Source organism: Lytechinus pictus, chromosome 16 (genome assembly GCF_037042905.1).
Source record: "Lytechinus pictus isolate F3 Inbred chromosome 16, Lp3.0, whole genome shotgun sequence".
NCBI lineage: Eukaryota > Metazoa > Echinodermata > Echinoidea > Temnopleuroida > Toxopneustidae > Lytechinus > Lytechinus pictus.
In genome coordinates, this window is record NC_087260.1 from 10,842,912 (window position 1) to 10,858,594 (window position 15,683).

The 15,683-nt window shown below is 36.3% G+C and overlaps 1 protein-coding gene across 1 annotated transcript; it reads left to right on the forward strand.

The window, feature by feature from the left end:
• Positions 1-2,887: 2,887 nt before the first annotated feature.
• Positions 2,888-11,653, forward strand: LOC129279647 (chromatin complexes subunit BAP18-like). Its single transcript, XM_054915752.2, has 6 exons — positions 2,888-3,025; positions 5,796-5,890; positions 6,274-6,375; positions 7,481-7,647; positions 9,152-9,265; positions 10,402-11,653. The coding sequence occupies exons 1-6, from the start codon at positions 3,008-3,010 to the stop codon at positions 10,461-10,463; spliced, it is 558 nt and encodes a 185-aa protein (XP_054771727.1). The 5' UTR covers positions 2,888-3,007; the 3' UTR covers positions 10,464-11,653.
• The last annotated feature ends 4,030 nt before the right edge of the window (positions 11,654-15,683 follow it).

Consider the following 15,683-nt stretch of genomic DNA (forward strand, 5'->3'; position numbering starts at 1 on the left):
AACTATACCAGGGACGTGAGAGGGAGACGTCCCTGATTATACAGGGGCCGCGGAACGGTTTTCAAAGGGGGGGGGGGGGGGGCTAACCATGCAAAAAATCATAATCATACATGGTCATTTTTACGTTTTTGTAGACAGTTTTGTGGTCAAGTCAATCTTGACATGCCATAATGATTGTGGGCATTAACGGGAAAGACAAGACAAGGTTTTTGAAAAAAGTGGGGAGGGGGGGGGGGGCTGAAGCTGAAGCACCCCCAATATTTTCCTTTGGGGTGCTGCGTGTATTATTCTCCATAGGTAGCACTCCCTGGAATTCTGGAAGGTGTGGAAAATTAGGAAGAAATGAAAAAAAAATGACCTACGTTTTATACAGAACCTACTTTTTTTTTTTTTTTTTTTTTTTTTTTTGGGGGGGGGGGGGGGGGGCCTTGTCAAATTTCTTGGGACCAAAATGACCTTCATTTTGTAGTCACCCCCCACTTTTTTTTGCTAGTCAATTTCCATTTTGTAGTGAAAACCTTTTTTTTGTTGCCTGTCAAATTTACATCAGCACTCCCAGTCAAAAAAAATCGTCCACAGGGCCCTGGTAATGAACTAATCAATTACTCCCCCCCCCCCCCGGTGCATCTCAGGCGGATAAGAGTTTTTTTATTATTTTTTTTAAGCGATTTGAAAGCGATACACCTAAATTGTTCGGACTCGAGTTAGTGCAGGGGCCGCGGAAGCGGGGGGGGGGGGGCTTCAGCCCCCACTTTTTCCCAAAACCGTGTAAATGACAATATGATTGTGATTTTTTGCATGCTCAGCCCCCCCCCCCCCACTTTGAAAACCGTTCCGCGGCCCCTGTTAAGTGGCCTATATGTACAGTATCCCTAGTTACCTCTCTAAGAATTATAACATAATTATGAATATATTACTTGAGTTTTCGTGCATTTCATTCCCGCGAACTGAACCCATTCCTAAAAATAAACCCTATTCTCCGAAAAACTCGGAACCGGCGCACGCCATTTAATTTACAGGGGAGGGAGGGTTGGATCCTATTATGAAGATTACATTTAAATGTCTTGTTTTCACGGATGATGTATGAAAATATTTTTTTGTGCTTCGCACTTTCATGAATCTATTTTGTATACATAATATCAGTGTTCTTAAGGCGGGAAAAGGCATATTGACATTGTCCCCTTTTCAGTGTGAAAATAAAAACAATATCAAAATCAGCTGAATCTCTACAAAATGATAGCCATGTTAATATATAGGACTATAATTTCATAGAGATTCAATAAGGGGGAGGGGCGTAGAAATATTTTCAGGCACAGTTTTCCAGATCGGCCGTTACAAAGCTCATTTGTGTTGTTTTGAGGCAGTAGTCCTTCCAAATACTAATTAACGGGCTTATTTTTACAAACAAGCTAAGGAAGATCTATATTAATTCATAAGACGAAAAAATGCGACCGCGAAGCCGTGATCTATTATGGGGTCAGGATGGATATCCAATAGACCAGTTCGTAGAACTTACTCATGGACAATTTGGTCAAATGACCTATCATTTCTTTCATTATGATAGGAAGATTTCAAAGCAAGATATTACGTAAGCTTGCCTTACATAGCAGGATGAAGAAATTGAATAGACCAGGTGACTAGAATAGCACACCAATGGACACTTTATGAAGGTATTTGTTGCATTCCTACTTTGAATGCATATCATATAGCACATGTTGCACAATGTACTTGGCAAACTGTGAAATACCATGCAGTCGTTCGTGGACGCATCGTTGTTTTTTGTGGATGTAAATGAAAACCACAATTCAAAAGAATATATGAATAATCAAGACATCAAAGTTGGTGCTTATCTCATTAGATTTTAAACCACCATGTCACATTAGTACAAATGACCTTCCTCTGATCATGCGTAGAATCTTTTGATCATGCACAGAAAGGAACTACGAACTGGCTCATTAAACAACATTACTGATGCGAGAGCAAATCGTGAGCTGAAATTTTGTGATATTCCGACCCCGCCAAAACTGGACATAAACACTTTTTTTGTAACCATGCGTGAATAGGAGGTATAGTCATGTCTATCTGCGAGCGCGCAAAGCGAATTCTGACCTAAAACTTGCACATTTCTAAGCACTTCTGGTAAACATGAACAGGATATGGGCATCTAACTATGCGTGAGCCGAAAAATTGATATTTTGACCTAAAATTTGGTTATTCTTATAAAAGCACTGTTTGTAATCATGAACAAGATGCGATCTAACCAAACAATTTATTCGATATTGCAAATACCAGAATTGAAAATATTTGATATACTGACATAAAAAGGAAATTTCCAAGGACTGTTCTGGAATTCATTAAGAGAATATGCCTATACCTATCATACAATGCGAGCGTGTAGCGCAAGCGGATTTTTTTTAAACATACATCCTGTTCATGGCCCGACGGGATGTAGTCTCTCGCTGAAACACAATTAATGAAAACTCGAATTCTGAGCAGAAGAATTTGTTCATATTGACTTCAAAACGGGATATTTTAATCTCCATATTCTTGAGAAGATTATTATTATCTCCCTCAACCGACAATGCTCCCGCGAAGCGCGAGCAAAATTTTTATCTTATTATCTATATGACCTGGAAGTTTGTCTAATTTTTTCACCATCCCTTATTTCATTCACTTTTATCGATAATCCTCTTTTACTCTCTCTCTCTCTTTAATCACTCATTCACACTCCTCTTTTCTCTTTTTTATTCCGCCGCCGATGGGAGGGGAGGGGGACCCCGACCCTTTGAATCCCCACCCTCAGAAATCCGTGCCCCCATCTGGATTCGCGCCTCTGCAGAAGTTGTCAGGATATTGGCCGCCAACTTCATCATAAATGAATATTCATGAGTCAATGACGTCACTAGCTGAGGACGGTGCGTCAACTCGATTCGAGTCGAACTAGAAAAGCAAAATAGTGAACTTACGAAACTATTTCACTCATATTTGAGGCTTTTCAGTAGGAAAGATGAGTTCAGCAGGGAAGGTAAGATATAATTTTCCCTACTTATTTGGTTATCAATTGAAAAGGTTACGATAGAGAGAGAAGAAAGGGCGATAATTACAGACCGAACTGTGTGGCGGAGACGCATTTTGCATTGTCTGTGTGTTTCTTATTGATAAAAAAGGGACGGCATATACGGTCACTCCAACGTAAATTGGTACGTGTGGGGCTGGATAGACAGTCTAGAAAAAGTATCACCAGAATTAGGATGTGTAAAGTTACAGTGCTGGACCAGGGCACTGGACTGGACAGCAGCAGAGGGCAGAGTGTGTTACTGTTACTGTTAGTCGAGATGTGGGCAAGAATATAATGATTAATGAGTAGGCCTAAAGAGTTACTTTAGACAGCTGGCACTGCCACTGCCACTGGCAGCAGCCGTCCGGCGTCTGTTTTGAGGGACAAGGAGTTTTTATAATTAAAGTTAAACAAACATTTTTTTTTTTTTTTTTCTCCTCGTACACTGTACACAGACGGCCCGCGATCGTGCAGCTGTCATTAACAATGCAAAATACCCCCTAATTTTTGTCTTTATTTCATAAAATTAGAAATATAGGAGTTAGGACCTATAATTAAAAAGAACTGACCAAAATAAAGATTATTAATCATTCCGTTTTGGCCTGAAATGCACCAAGACGGGAAAAAAACAAATTTAAAAGGAAAAAAAAAACAGTGACTTACTTCGGCTGTCGCGCAACTCCCATTTCCCTGGTTTATCCGAACTTAAAATACATAAACATATGGCCATTGATTGAGTCCCTGTACAGATCGAGTTAGAACTTCGGTCTCTGTAAAAGTGTAATTGGTGAGTGGACCCAGCGGAACAACCAATAACAGAGACCAAAGCTTTTTGTCTAGGCTTCCATTTGGAATAGCTCTATTTCCACTACTGTCTGGATGTTGTCAGAATCGTCTTCACTGTAGTCTAGAAAGATAGGTCCAACTGAATTAAACTATCAAAATTTGTGCATAGATGTGCCCGCTTAGCCCCAAATTTGTATGAATTTTGATCAAGAGCCGTAAAGCAAGGCTCCACATTAACTTTTTTTGGTGGTGGCCCATTCGGGCCACCAAAACCATCAAATAATTTTTTTTGGTGGCCCGATATTAAAGTTTGGTGGCCCGAAAAATATAAAGAAACACATTAAAAATTAATAAAACAAACTTCTGAAATATTAATTCTGCAGCCACTACCACTAAGTAACTTTCACTTTATCATCTTGTATGTAAACCTTGTTTGCTGTTTTTGCTAATTGGCTTGTGGTAAAATATAAATTGTTTCTATCGTTGTAAAAATTAGAACAATGCATAAAAGGGGGAAACAAATTAAAATAATTTTCATAAAGTATATTACAAAAAGAAAACAAAAATAATAAAAGAAATAAGTGAAATAAAACGAAAGAAAGAAAATGAAGAAAGGAAAAACAAAGAACAGGGAAAAAAAAGAAAAGAAAATTTAGAGAAAAAAAAGTGAAAGAAAAATGAATAAAACAATATTAATATAAACATGGGGAAAAGGGGAAAATTAAGAAGCCATTACGAATATTTTTTAACAGCTGTGGCAACAGTCTATTCTGACTGGAATATAATTAAAAGCCAAGCAAATAATTTCACTTACCTTCTGGAAATGGCACATTTCTATTTTTATATCCTTTAGTTTGTATTATTTTATTTTCAGTAGAAACATATTTTTTAATCAGGTATATTCAATAGGAAGGGGTATAAATGGTTTAACCAAGTGCTGTAAAAAAATGAAAGAAAAAAAATAAGAAGAAAACGGCAATAGTTATATCTGGAAAAAAAGTGTGAGAAAAGTCCTTCCCTATATTTGCCAAAATGTTGAAAAAATTCACATTTCATATCAATGAAATGCCTTCCCAAAGTATCTCAAGAGTGGTTTAAGAAGTCATTTATAAACAAGAAAGAAAGAAACTGTCTGTTTATTTTTGGCTAGAAAAGACACACCTTCGAAAGAAACCAAGTATCAACATACATACAAATGCACATGTGGGACTGTGATGTACATGCCTATGTGTTTTTATGTGTATTAATTCATTTGGAAATCGGTCTTTTGTAGTCAAAAGAGAGGTCATAATTCCTCTTCTTAATGCTTGCAAATAATCAGGGTACACCAAATTTTCGTAATATAGACTGTAGAATGTCATTTCATTGGTGTAAAATGTGACTTTGACTCAGATTTTCAAAGTTCTGTGGAAGATTTCTAAGGCAAGCAGCAACATTTTTTATCGCAGCTCCCAGAGTGTGAATAGGCTGAGCTAGATCTAGAGCACAGAGCTCTGTATGCAGTGGCTTCATGCAAAGCTCACGCCAGCCGGCCGTTGCGGCTGGCTGGATAATAGCTACTGTATGCTATAACTGTAGGCCTAATATGCAAACTGTGTGTGTGTATTTGTGTGTAGATCAACAAAAAGGGCGCATGACGAACTGGGTTGCAATTTGAACTGTAAAAAGTTGATAAATGCGTGCAAAATCGGGAGAAAAATTGCGCTACTTTTGAAAATTATTGGTTGCCCGATTCGGGCCACCAAAACTTAACATTTTATCAATAATGGTTGCCCGATGTGAATTTCTGGTGGCCCCGGGCCACCGGGCCACCGCTAATGTCGAGCCTTGCGTAAAGCCATGTAGTTAGAGATACCTTTGACGACTAAATAAAAAAAAACTGTTCTACTAAACAATTTGATGATGTTTTTCATGATATAAAAATCATTTTGTTTGAATGTTTTTTTTGCAGGTAGGGGAGATTTTCTCGGCGGCTGGTTCAGCGTTCACTCAGCTTGGTGAACTGACGATGCAGTTGTATCCTACTAGCGATCAAACCCCTGTCAGGTATGTGAGAAGGGGGGGGGCAGGGTGTATTTTTTTGTGTGTGTGGGATCTGCGAGTGTGTGTGTTTTCTCTATTTTCTGTATTATATTATTTTCTTTCAGTTCTCTCTTTGGAAAAATTAATGGATCAATCAAATCGATTTATGAATTAATGTTTATTAATTACAAGGTACTTATGAAGTCAGTTTATGTTTGTATTCACTGGAAGAAGCAATAAAAGAATAGGCCTACTTAAAGAAACCCATAACCCTACAAAACAAATTCAGCAGACTTTTATTTTTTTTTATCCATATATTTTAAGACCTGTATGTATCTGTATCTGTCAGGGCATATCATAGTTATCAATATTTATTATTTGTGTATCCTTTGAATTGAATTTGATAGTGGCAAGTGGACAGATGAGGAGGTTGAGATGCTGAAGAATGCTATCAAACAGTTTGGGGATGACCTTCACAAGATCAGTGAAACCATCAAGACAAGAACTGTGTAAGTATTACTTCATTTCATTTCAATTTCCATTTCATTTCCATTTCTATTTCATTTCGATTTACGTTTCTATTTCATTTCGATTTATGTTTTCATTTCATTTTCAATTCATTTTCATTTTTACATGTATTTCCATTTCTATTTTTATTTTATTTCCATTTCATTTTTAATTCATTTTCATTTTTACATGTATTTCCATTTTATTTCCATTTCTATTTCCATTTCAATTTCCATGTTTTCATTTTATTTCCATTTCATTTTCAATTCATTTTCCATTTTACATGTATTTCCATTTCATTTCCTTTCCCAATTTCATTTCCAATTCTATTTCCATTTCTATCTCCATTTCATTTCCAGTTCTATCATTCTATAAATCAATCAATGCAATGAGATTACCCTTTGGGTACAGTTAATGCAGAATCACTGAAAACATGATCAATAATCCCACAGCAGCACCCATATCCCTTTTGCAAGACATTTAGCTATATTTTCCACTTAGAATTCATGTGTATTTTATGGGTACCTGGTAAGGAAGGAATTCCTTGAATGCTCAAGCACCTGATCATAGCAGGGGTAAAAGTATACAGCAATTAGAAATTTCAAATTGCAGGTTATTAAATTTTGCATATTATCATCATCATCATTGTGACCATTATCATTATCATCATTATCACATCATTTTCACCAACATTCTAATGTCTTTACCATTATGACAGTTTTCATCACTATCACCATATCATCATCGGCATTATCACCATCATCATAAATATCTTCAACATCATCATCATCACCACTACCATCACCATTATCTCCATTTTCACCACCATCATCATAACCATTATCACAGTCATCGTCGTTACCATATCACCATCATTACCACCACGATCATTATCATCACCATCATCATCATCATCACCACCATCATCATCACCACCACCACCATTATCTCCATTTTCACTGCCATCATCATCATTACTATTATCACAGTCATCGTCGCCACCGTCATCATCATGATCGCCACCATCATCATCAGCCTTCACTGTCTTCACTCTGATCATCATCACCATTACCGGTATATTCTTTTCTTTTTCTTCCTCTGTTGTAGATCTCAGATCAGGGCAGCCATTAAGAGGAAATCCCTTGATGCCAACACGAGGAAGGAGAGAGTGGACAGGGGTCACGTAGAGCCGTCTACCGGCCTCACATTGATGGCCAGCCATGCTCCAGCACGCTCCTCGCCGACTACACCACCTGCTAAGAGGATAAAACATGGTAAATTAAAAAAAAAACTTGTTCGTTGGTAATCCCACCTGGTCTGCTGGAGACTTTGTTGGACTTTGATCAAACATTGATCTCTCGATCGCATAATGATATTTTTTGCTTAAGGTTAAATGTTTTAAGGTGGTTAGAGGTTAGCCTCAACAATTCGTGCAATATTTTCGCCGTGCAAAATTTTTTGACTGCGCCGCTCGCTGACTTTTTACTTTTAAGTCTTGCGCACCTTTTGAGACTAAATTTGCGAGGACTGGGTACGCGGTTCCGAAATTACGCAACATTTTGTAAGTGCATGTCAGACCAAAAATTGCTATAAAACATGATTTCGTGTACAAAGTCAATGCAAATTGGGTTTTCAACTCATAATCATAATTGTATGATTATTTTTAGTTTTGCTGGTCTAAATGGATTTATTTTATGCTGTTTATGATCTCAAAAGAGTCCCCGACAAAGTTCATTGAAAAAGCAATAAAAAACAAAAGGTCCAAGAAACAAAGAAATACATAAGAAATTGCAAAAAACAATATAATACATAAGACATTATTCTGATATCGCAATTTTTTTCATGTTCATTTGCTGAGAACACCACAAAGAGTTTCTACAATAAAAATTGGAACATTTGGAGCTTTATTTAGGAAATAAGAGGAAAAAGTATGATTTTGCATACTAATTACGCATAAATTAGCATAATTAATAGATAATGATTTGCATGAAATAAATTGATACAGGATTTTGTAGATTATGTTCCAGGCAAGCTGCGTGTCAATTTTCGGCGCGATCGTGCGATCGACGGCCGAGATCTCCTGGAAGGCCCCCCCCCCCCCCCCCCCCCCCCGGCCATATGATCTCCCAAAATACCCCGGCCTAGATAGGGTTAATTGAGGGAAATTGTCATAAACATTGTTTAGGGGGGAAAATTATCAAAACAGCATGCGAAAATACTTGAATAGGGTATAAATTTGATTAATGGATAAAACTTGTTTAGTGTGGATTTGTAAATTCTATAACGGAGTGCCCCCCCCCCCCCCCCTGAAAGTAGGCAGGGGGGTTGTAGACTGCTCATCTTTAAGTCACCCACAATTTATTAGTTCAACCGTTTATTAGTAGTATGGGGACTTCATTTTGTTAATTAAAGCAAACCGTTGATTTTTCAAATGAATTGCAATTTAGCATTATTAATTAGTTGGGGGATTTTCAGCCAATTTTTGTAGATTATGCCATCGGAAACAGGCATGCTGATTTTTGTCACATTTGCTTGGTCAACTGCTGAGATCTTAACCTTTAATCATCCCCCCCCCCCTCATTTTCATGGTCTAAATAATCCAGTCTTTTTAGGGTTGAATTTCCCTGCTACATATTGATATTACAAAATTGTTACTTTTTAGGTTTTGAATGACATGCATTGTTAAAGTCTTCACTTTTGCAACATATAGAGAAATTGATTTTGTGGTGTACCGTGGAGTTCAAATGCTAGACATGTTTATGGGTTTTTTTTGTCCAGAATCATCCGAGCCTGGGAACGATTCCCTGGTTGACATTGAAGGTCTTGAAGATGGTTCCTCGATATCACCGTCGAAGAGATTGGAATATGAAGGAATAGAGCCTGCCGCAGGAAGTAAGTCTTCAAGCTTTTCAGTGCTGTGCTATTTTTCTATACTTTCAATTTTTTCCTAGATAGTGTTTTTGTGGCTTTGTATTAGTACTCACAGATACTTCTATTCGTGGTTTTATTTCACATTAATTAAAGATAAATACCAGTTGTGGTAACGATCTCAAAATGAGCCCGAACAGAATCCAATGAAATTACCCTCAGTGTTTGTATGTATAAATTAAAAAATAGCTCTGGAAGAAAATGCGTAATTGCTGAGAAATGAGTAAAATAAGCATGGAATTCCATCAAATGTTGGGTATTTTTCAAGCAATATTAATACACTGTCCCACAAATGCTTTTCTGTGTTAGTGATCATCAGAATTATCAATTTTGAGCTAATATTTCATGATTTACAAAGATAAGTTTACATTAATGTAACAGATCTAGATGTATGATAATATTTTGACAATTAACCTGATTGATTTAAAAGACTTTCTCAATGAAATAATTGTTTGCTGCAACTACTTTCTTTTACCTTTAATGATTAATAATTTTCATCACAATTATTTTGCTTAAAATGATAATGATAGTTCCTATTTATAAAGCACCCTTTTTTGCGAAATACAAAGCGCTTAAACTACTCTATAATATTTTAAACATCATGATAAAGATATGCATAAATGTTAAAATGCTATAATGCTCAAATGTGCTAAAACTACTCTGTATATTACTAAAAGTGTGTATTATTATTCAAGTAAGTGCTTTAAGTGCTTAAAGCTGGCTTGATGAAGAAAATACTTAGCAGTGATCTGAATATTAGTATATTTGCTTGCTTCGCCAAGTAAATTTCTAAGTGATTTACTTCATCGATCAGTATTCTGAATTGAATACCGGCCCAGTGTCTCATAACACAAAGGTTAGCGATTAATCGTTAATTTGAGAGAACAATTCTGATTGGTTCCTTGTTAGTCTACTGAGCAAAATGTGCATGCAACGATGATCTTGATGGGCCGTTGCAATTTGCGATTTATTGCTAACCTTTGTGGCATGATGAGGCCCAGATTTCTATGAGGAAATACAAGATGATGCCTGAAATTCTGAGATTTTGATATAATTGCCAAGTTTACACATTTTTTTTCTCCATCATTTTCTTTACCCAGTTGAGATCAAAGTGGAATGCGAAGCCATGTCAGAGTCAGAAGCGGATAACTTACAACGATGAGGAATTAGCTTGGTAGGTTTCCATGGTTGCGATACACCACAACACAGGTCTCCATGGCTACGATACACAGTCATCCTACAATGGCATGAAAACATCTGTACAGATAATGATGCCAACATTTCTATTTTATTTATGACATGCTGGACAGTTCAACTGCAAAGTGACGTCAGTAATTTTTTACCCTGTGCTCTTCTTGAAATTGCTCTGTGCAATGTTTTAATGACCGCCTGAGCTGAGGAACAATCGCTGAGCTGTCAACTGTATTTTTTAACTCAAACGCAGAGACGCCAACATATTCAAAGTCTTGGCGTCTCCACCTTTGGCCTATGATAGTCCTTTCTGTTACCAGTATCCCCCATCGAAAATTTTCAAGACAAACTATTTGTAGCAACTACTGGTAGTTTTTATTTTCAGTGAATTGGGTTTCTGATTAGATGTGTACCGATATATATGTACAGTTTATATTGCTCTGGAAGGTAGTATTACTATTATGTAATTAATCTTTTATCTTCTCCAGGGGTGTGAGAGTTAAGATTTTTATCTGATTTCAGATTTTTTTTTTTTTTATTTTCAGCTTAATTTCAGCTTATTTTTGGCCTTCCTCTGTACAAAAAGTATGGGAGCTCTTTCTATTTCAGACTTTTTCAACAGATCTTTTTATTTGTGACCACTCACACCCCTGCTTCTCTCAGAACTTGTAATTTGAGAATTTTCTTCACGCCCCTGCATAACGAAGATTGAAAGGGGTATGTTGGGGTCGATGTAAGGTTGGGTAGTTGGGTGCAGACCTTGCAGATTGAATCACTTCCTCAGTTTTTATACGCCCGTCCTAGATGGGACGTATTATGGTATCACGCTCGGTGTCCGTCTGTCTTTCCTTCCGTCCGTTAACTTTTCTTTGTAAATGCAATAACTTCAGTTTGACTTAAGCTAGGCTCATATAATTTGGTGTGTATGATACTAGCATGGATCCCAAGAAAGCCTATTGATTTTGAGGTCAAAAGGTCACATGTGACATTAGACAGCTGGCAGCCGTCTGTTTCGAGGAGTTTTTTAACATTTTTTTTTTTTTTTCTCCTCGTACACAGACGGCTCGCTATCGTGCAGCCACCATTAGGGGGTTAACAATGCAAAATCCCCCTGACGGGGCTCATTGATTTTTGTCTTTATTTCATAAAAATATATAAAAAGTACAGTACCAAAATAAAGATTATTATTCCGTTTTGGCCTGAAATGCACCAAAATAAACTTAAAAGGGGAAAAAACAGTGACTTACTTCGGCTGTTGCGAAACTTCACTTTCCTGTTTTATCCGAACTTAGTACATAAACATATGGCCATTGAGTCCCCTGTACAGATCGCGCTAGAACTTCGGTCTCTGTATTTGGTGAGTGGAGCCAATGGAGTTCAGCGGAACAACCAACATAACAGAGACCGAAGCTTTTGGTCTAATGTGACATGTGCTTCATTTCACTCTTCTGAAGTCCTTGTAAATGCCGTAACTTCAGTTTAACTTAAGCTAAGCTCATATAATTTGGTAGGTTTGATACTAGCATGGATCCCAGGAAGCCTATAGATTTTGAGGTCAAAAGGTCAAATCGCCACCTTTCACTTTTCTTGCTTGACCAATAACTCCATTTCCGCGTTATGTGCTCGCCCTCGCAACACTCTTGTTGCCCAATGATAATGAGACCAATTACACTTGTTGGACATGGAGTGCAGATGTGCAAGACACATGTTTAGAATGTGTCTTATTTTGTGTTGCCATGATAATAGAATATCAAGAAAATACTTCAAAGAAGAAACTTTCGGCGCAAAAATTTCTTCAGTTTTCGCCAATGCTCATGATAATTGGCACACACATTGGTTTTGAAGTGAAGACATGCAAGATACTTCCATGGTAACAGCATATGGCAACAAACCAGGGCAAAGTTCTATTTTCATTTTTATGTGTTCCCCCACGTAATGCCTTCATAGCAAGGGTGTGGTAGTTACATCGCATTTACATTCAGTGGTATTCTTAGTGGTGGTTTTCTTCAGAGAGGATTTGCACTGTAAGATCCCTTTAAAGGCTTCTGATCCACGAGCAAGGGCATGCTTGCTCATCCCTCTAAATCTCCTCGTGCCCGTTTCCCAGGCTATCCCCATGTAGATTATACACAATGCCTGCAATCTCACACTGGGTCACAGAAAATCTCACATACAGCTTGGCCCCGTCTTACAAAGAGTTACGATTGATCCAATCGATCGCAATGATATGGAAATCCATCAATGTCATTTTTTTTTTCTACAGGAAATTTGCTCAGTGTCTTATGAAAATAAAGAGAAGCATGCTGAATTGTCCAGAATAAAAATGAATGTATGAATATTCATCATTTTTAGAAAGTATTTTGAACAAACATGTATATTAGATGTTGACGTTGCTGGCTCTCCATAGTTGTGATTGATTGGATCAGTTGTAACTCTTTGTAAGACGGGGCCCTGGTCTTTGAACTTGGTATCTCTGTAAACTGGTTGTAGACAAACAGGGATTAGACTACATGTATGTAGGATTGGACCACACAGAAAGTATACAAAGCGGATGTAGAACAACAACAATAATAATAATGATAATAATAATAATAATACATTAGTAGTGTAAAGTTTCTAGTTGCACTTGAAATTACTTAGTGCTTTTTGTTAAAGCAAAGTTATTCAAGAAAAAATACGGACTTGATCCTGTTTAGAGGAATAATAATAATAATGATAATATTAATAGTAATAATGATGATGATGATAATGATAATAATAATAATAATAAACTTTGCTTATATAGCGCATATCACAGTGATAACATCACGTCTCTATGCACTTTAGAAGAGAAGGAAACACATGTTTACAGAGGAATGGTGTACATGTATATCTTATCTGACAAAAAGGAATGTCTTCAAAAGGGACTTTAAATAATTCTTCAGTATCAGCTTGTTTCACAATATCAGGCAAGTCGTTCCAAAGCTCTGCAGATGACATTTTGAAAGAACATGAGCCATAGAATTTGAGTATTAATTTTTGGAATTACCAGTAAAGATTTCTTGTTAGATCAAGTGGCAACTTCAGCAAAGAACCTAATACCAGTCACTGAACATTGTCCCTCCTTGACCGGAACCCGAAACACCAAACTTAGCAATTGATCGTACGCTACATGTAGATTTAAAACCAGCAATTGATAGCTGACCTCTCCGCGTGTTACGGGGTTCTGATGGTATTGTTTTATGTAAAACTAAACTAGTCGTCCAGCAACATGTACCAGCAGATTTAATAAGAATGTCTACATTGCATCAAAAGTTGAATACTTTAAAGGGATGGTCCAGGCTGGAGATATTTCTATTTCAATGAATAGAGTAAAATTCACGGAGCAAAATGCTGAAAATTTGATCAAAATCGGATAACAAATAACAAAGTTATTGAATTTTAAAGATTTGCATTAATAGGTGAAACAGTCCTAGGCATGTCATCATGAATATTCATTAGGTGGGCTGATGATATCATATCTTCCCACTTGTTCTTTTATATTTCATTACATGTATATGAAATTAGGTTTATTCAAACATTTTCTACCAAGAACTATAACAATTTGATTGACACCTGATTAAGTGCATTAGTTATTGATTTCTGCAACTTATTTCATCATAACGGAGACACATCATTTACACATGTATGAAAAAATGAAACATTTATGATTTCATGTAATAACATAAGAAAAAAAGAAAGTGGGGATGTGACATCAGACCACCTAATGAATATTCATGAAGACATGTCTAGAACTGTTTCACCGGAATAATGCAAATCTTTTAAATTCAATCACTTCGTTATTTTTTATCCGATTTTGATCAACTTTTCAGCATTTTGCTCTGTGAATTTTACTCCATTTATTGAGATAAGAATATTTTCAGCCTGGACCATCCCTTTAACTTTGAGTATATGGTGACATCTGGTGTTCTCTTTGTGATGTATACATGTGGGATACTGTTGTATCCATTGACAAAGGGAAGCAACTGATGTTTTTTCTTCAAAATCTATTTTTTTCTTGATTTATGATATCTGTATTGTGCCTGAAATGATTTCAGAAATGTTCAAGTCTTTTTGCGCATGATGTTGGATTGGTCGAGATTAATACCAACTTGTTGATTTCTTTTATAGTATTGTACTCATTTTATTTTATTTTTTTTTCAAATTTACATTGTGTTACAGCTTTTGGACTTTTTAATCCGATTGTAGATTTGCTGAAATAATTGTATTTGATGCTGTGATTTGTAAATATGTAAATAGAGGAATAAAAAATTCCAATTTTTTTTTGTATAAAAAAAAAGATGATTGTTAATATTCGTATTTATTTTCTCTCGTTAAGTATTACTCAGGTATAGCACGACAAACCTCAGCAAAATTTTGTCTACACTTGTATGGAGTTATGAAGCAACAAAAAGTGTAACCATCTGCCTAAAAACCAACAAGAAAAAGTCAACTGGAAAAGTTTTTTTGCAATATGCTTAAAAGGGTAATTTGGTCTTCAAAACAGACCATAAGAATAAGCCACCCAGAAAAGTTTGTATTTTTTGGAAATTTGCTAAAAATAGTAATTTGGCCCTAAAAATATTTTTTTTTTAGAAAATTGGTTCTTTGAAAGATTGAGTCTTCTATACTGACAAGATTTGAAGATGTAGAGTTCAACCAAAAACAAGATACTAGAGTTTCTTTGGCTCGTATTCTGAAGTCAGGTTTAACTTAGACCATGGTCTAACTCTGTGCTAAAATTATGGGAAGCCAAAAGTGTCAAAATCTTTATTAAGTTGTATGTTTCTTATGTTTACTGTTCTCTTTCCTGATTCATCGATGGTGAATCTAATCATCCTTATACTTCATAGACAATTATAAATGATTTGAGAGCCAAATGAGCTGAAATATGATATCTCTACCATTAGTGATTTATGTAACAATTGGCTGTCCATACTTAAACCACAACTTTAAACTTGAGTTTAAGTTAAACCCGACTTCAGAATACGGGCCTTTGAGTCCATTTTCTCTTGAATGTTGGAGGTTTCACCCGATTTGTACAGTATACAGTACAGTATGTCATGCCTGAGTGAACCCCAAATTTTAAAACCACAAGCCCTTTCCTTTCCATTTATTTTCTTAAAGGTCAAGTCCACCCCAGAAAAATGTTGATTTGAATCAATAGAGAAAA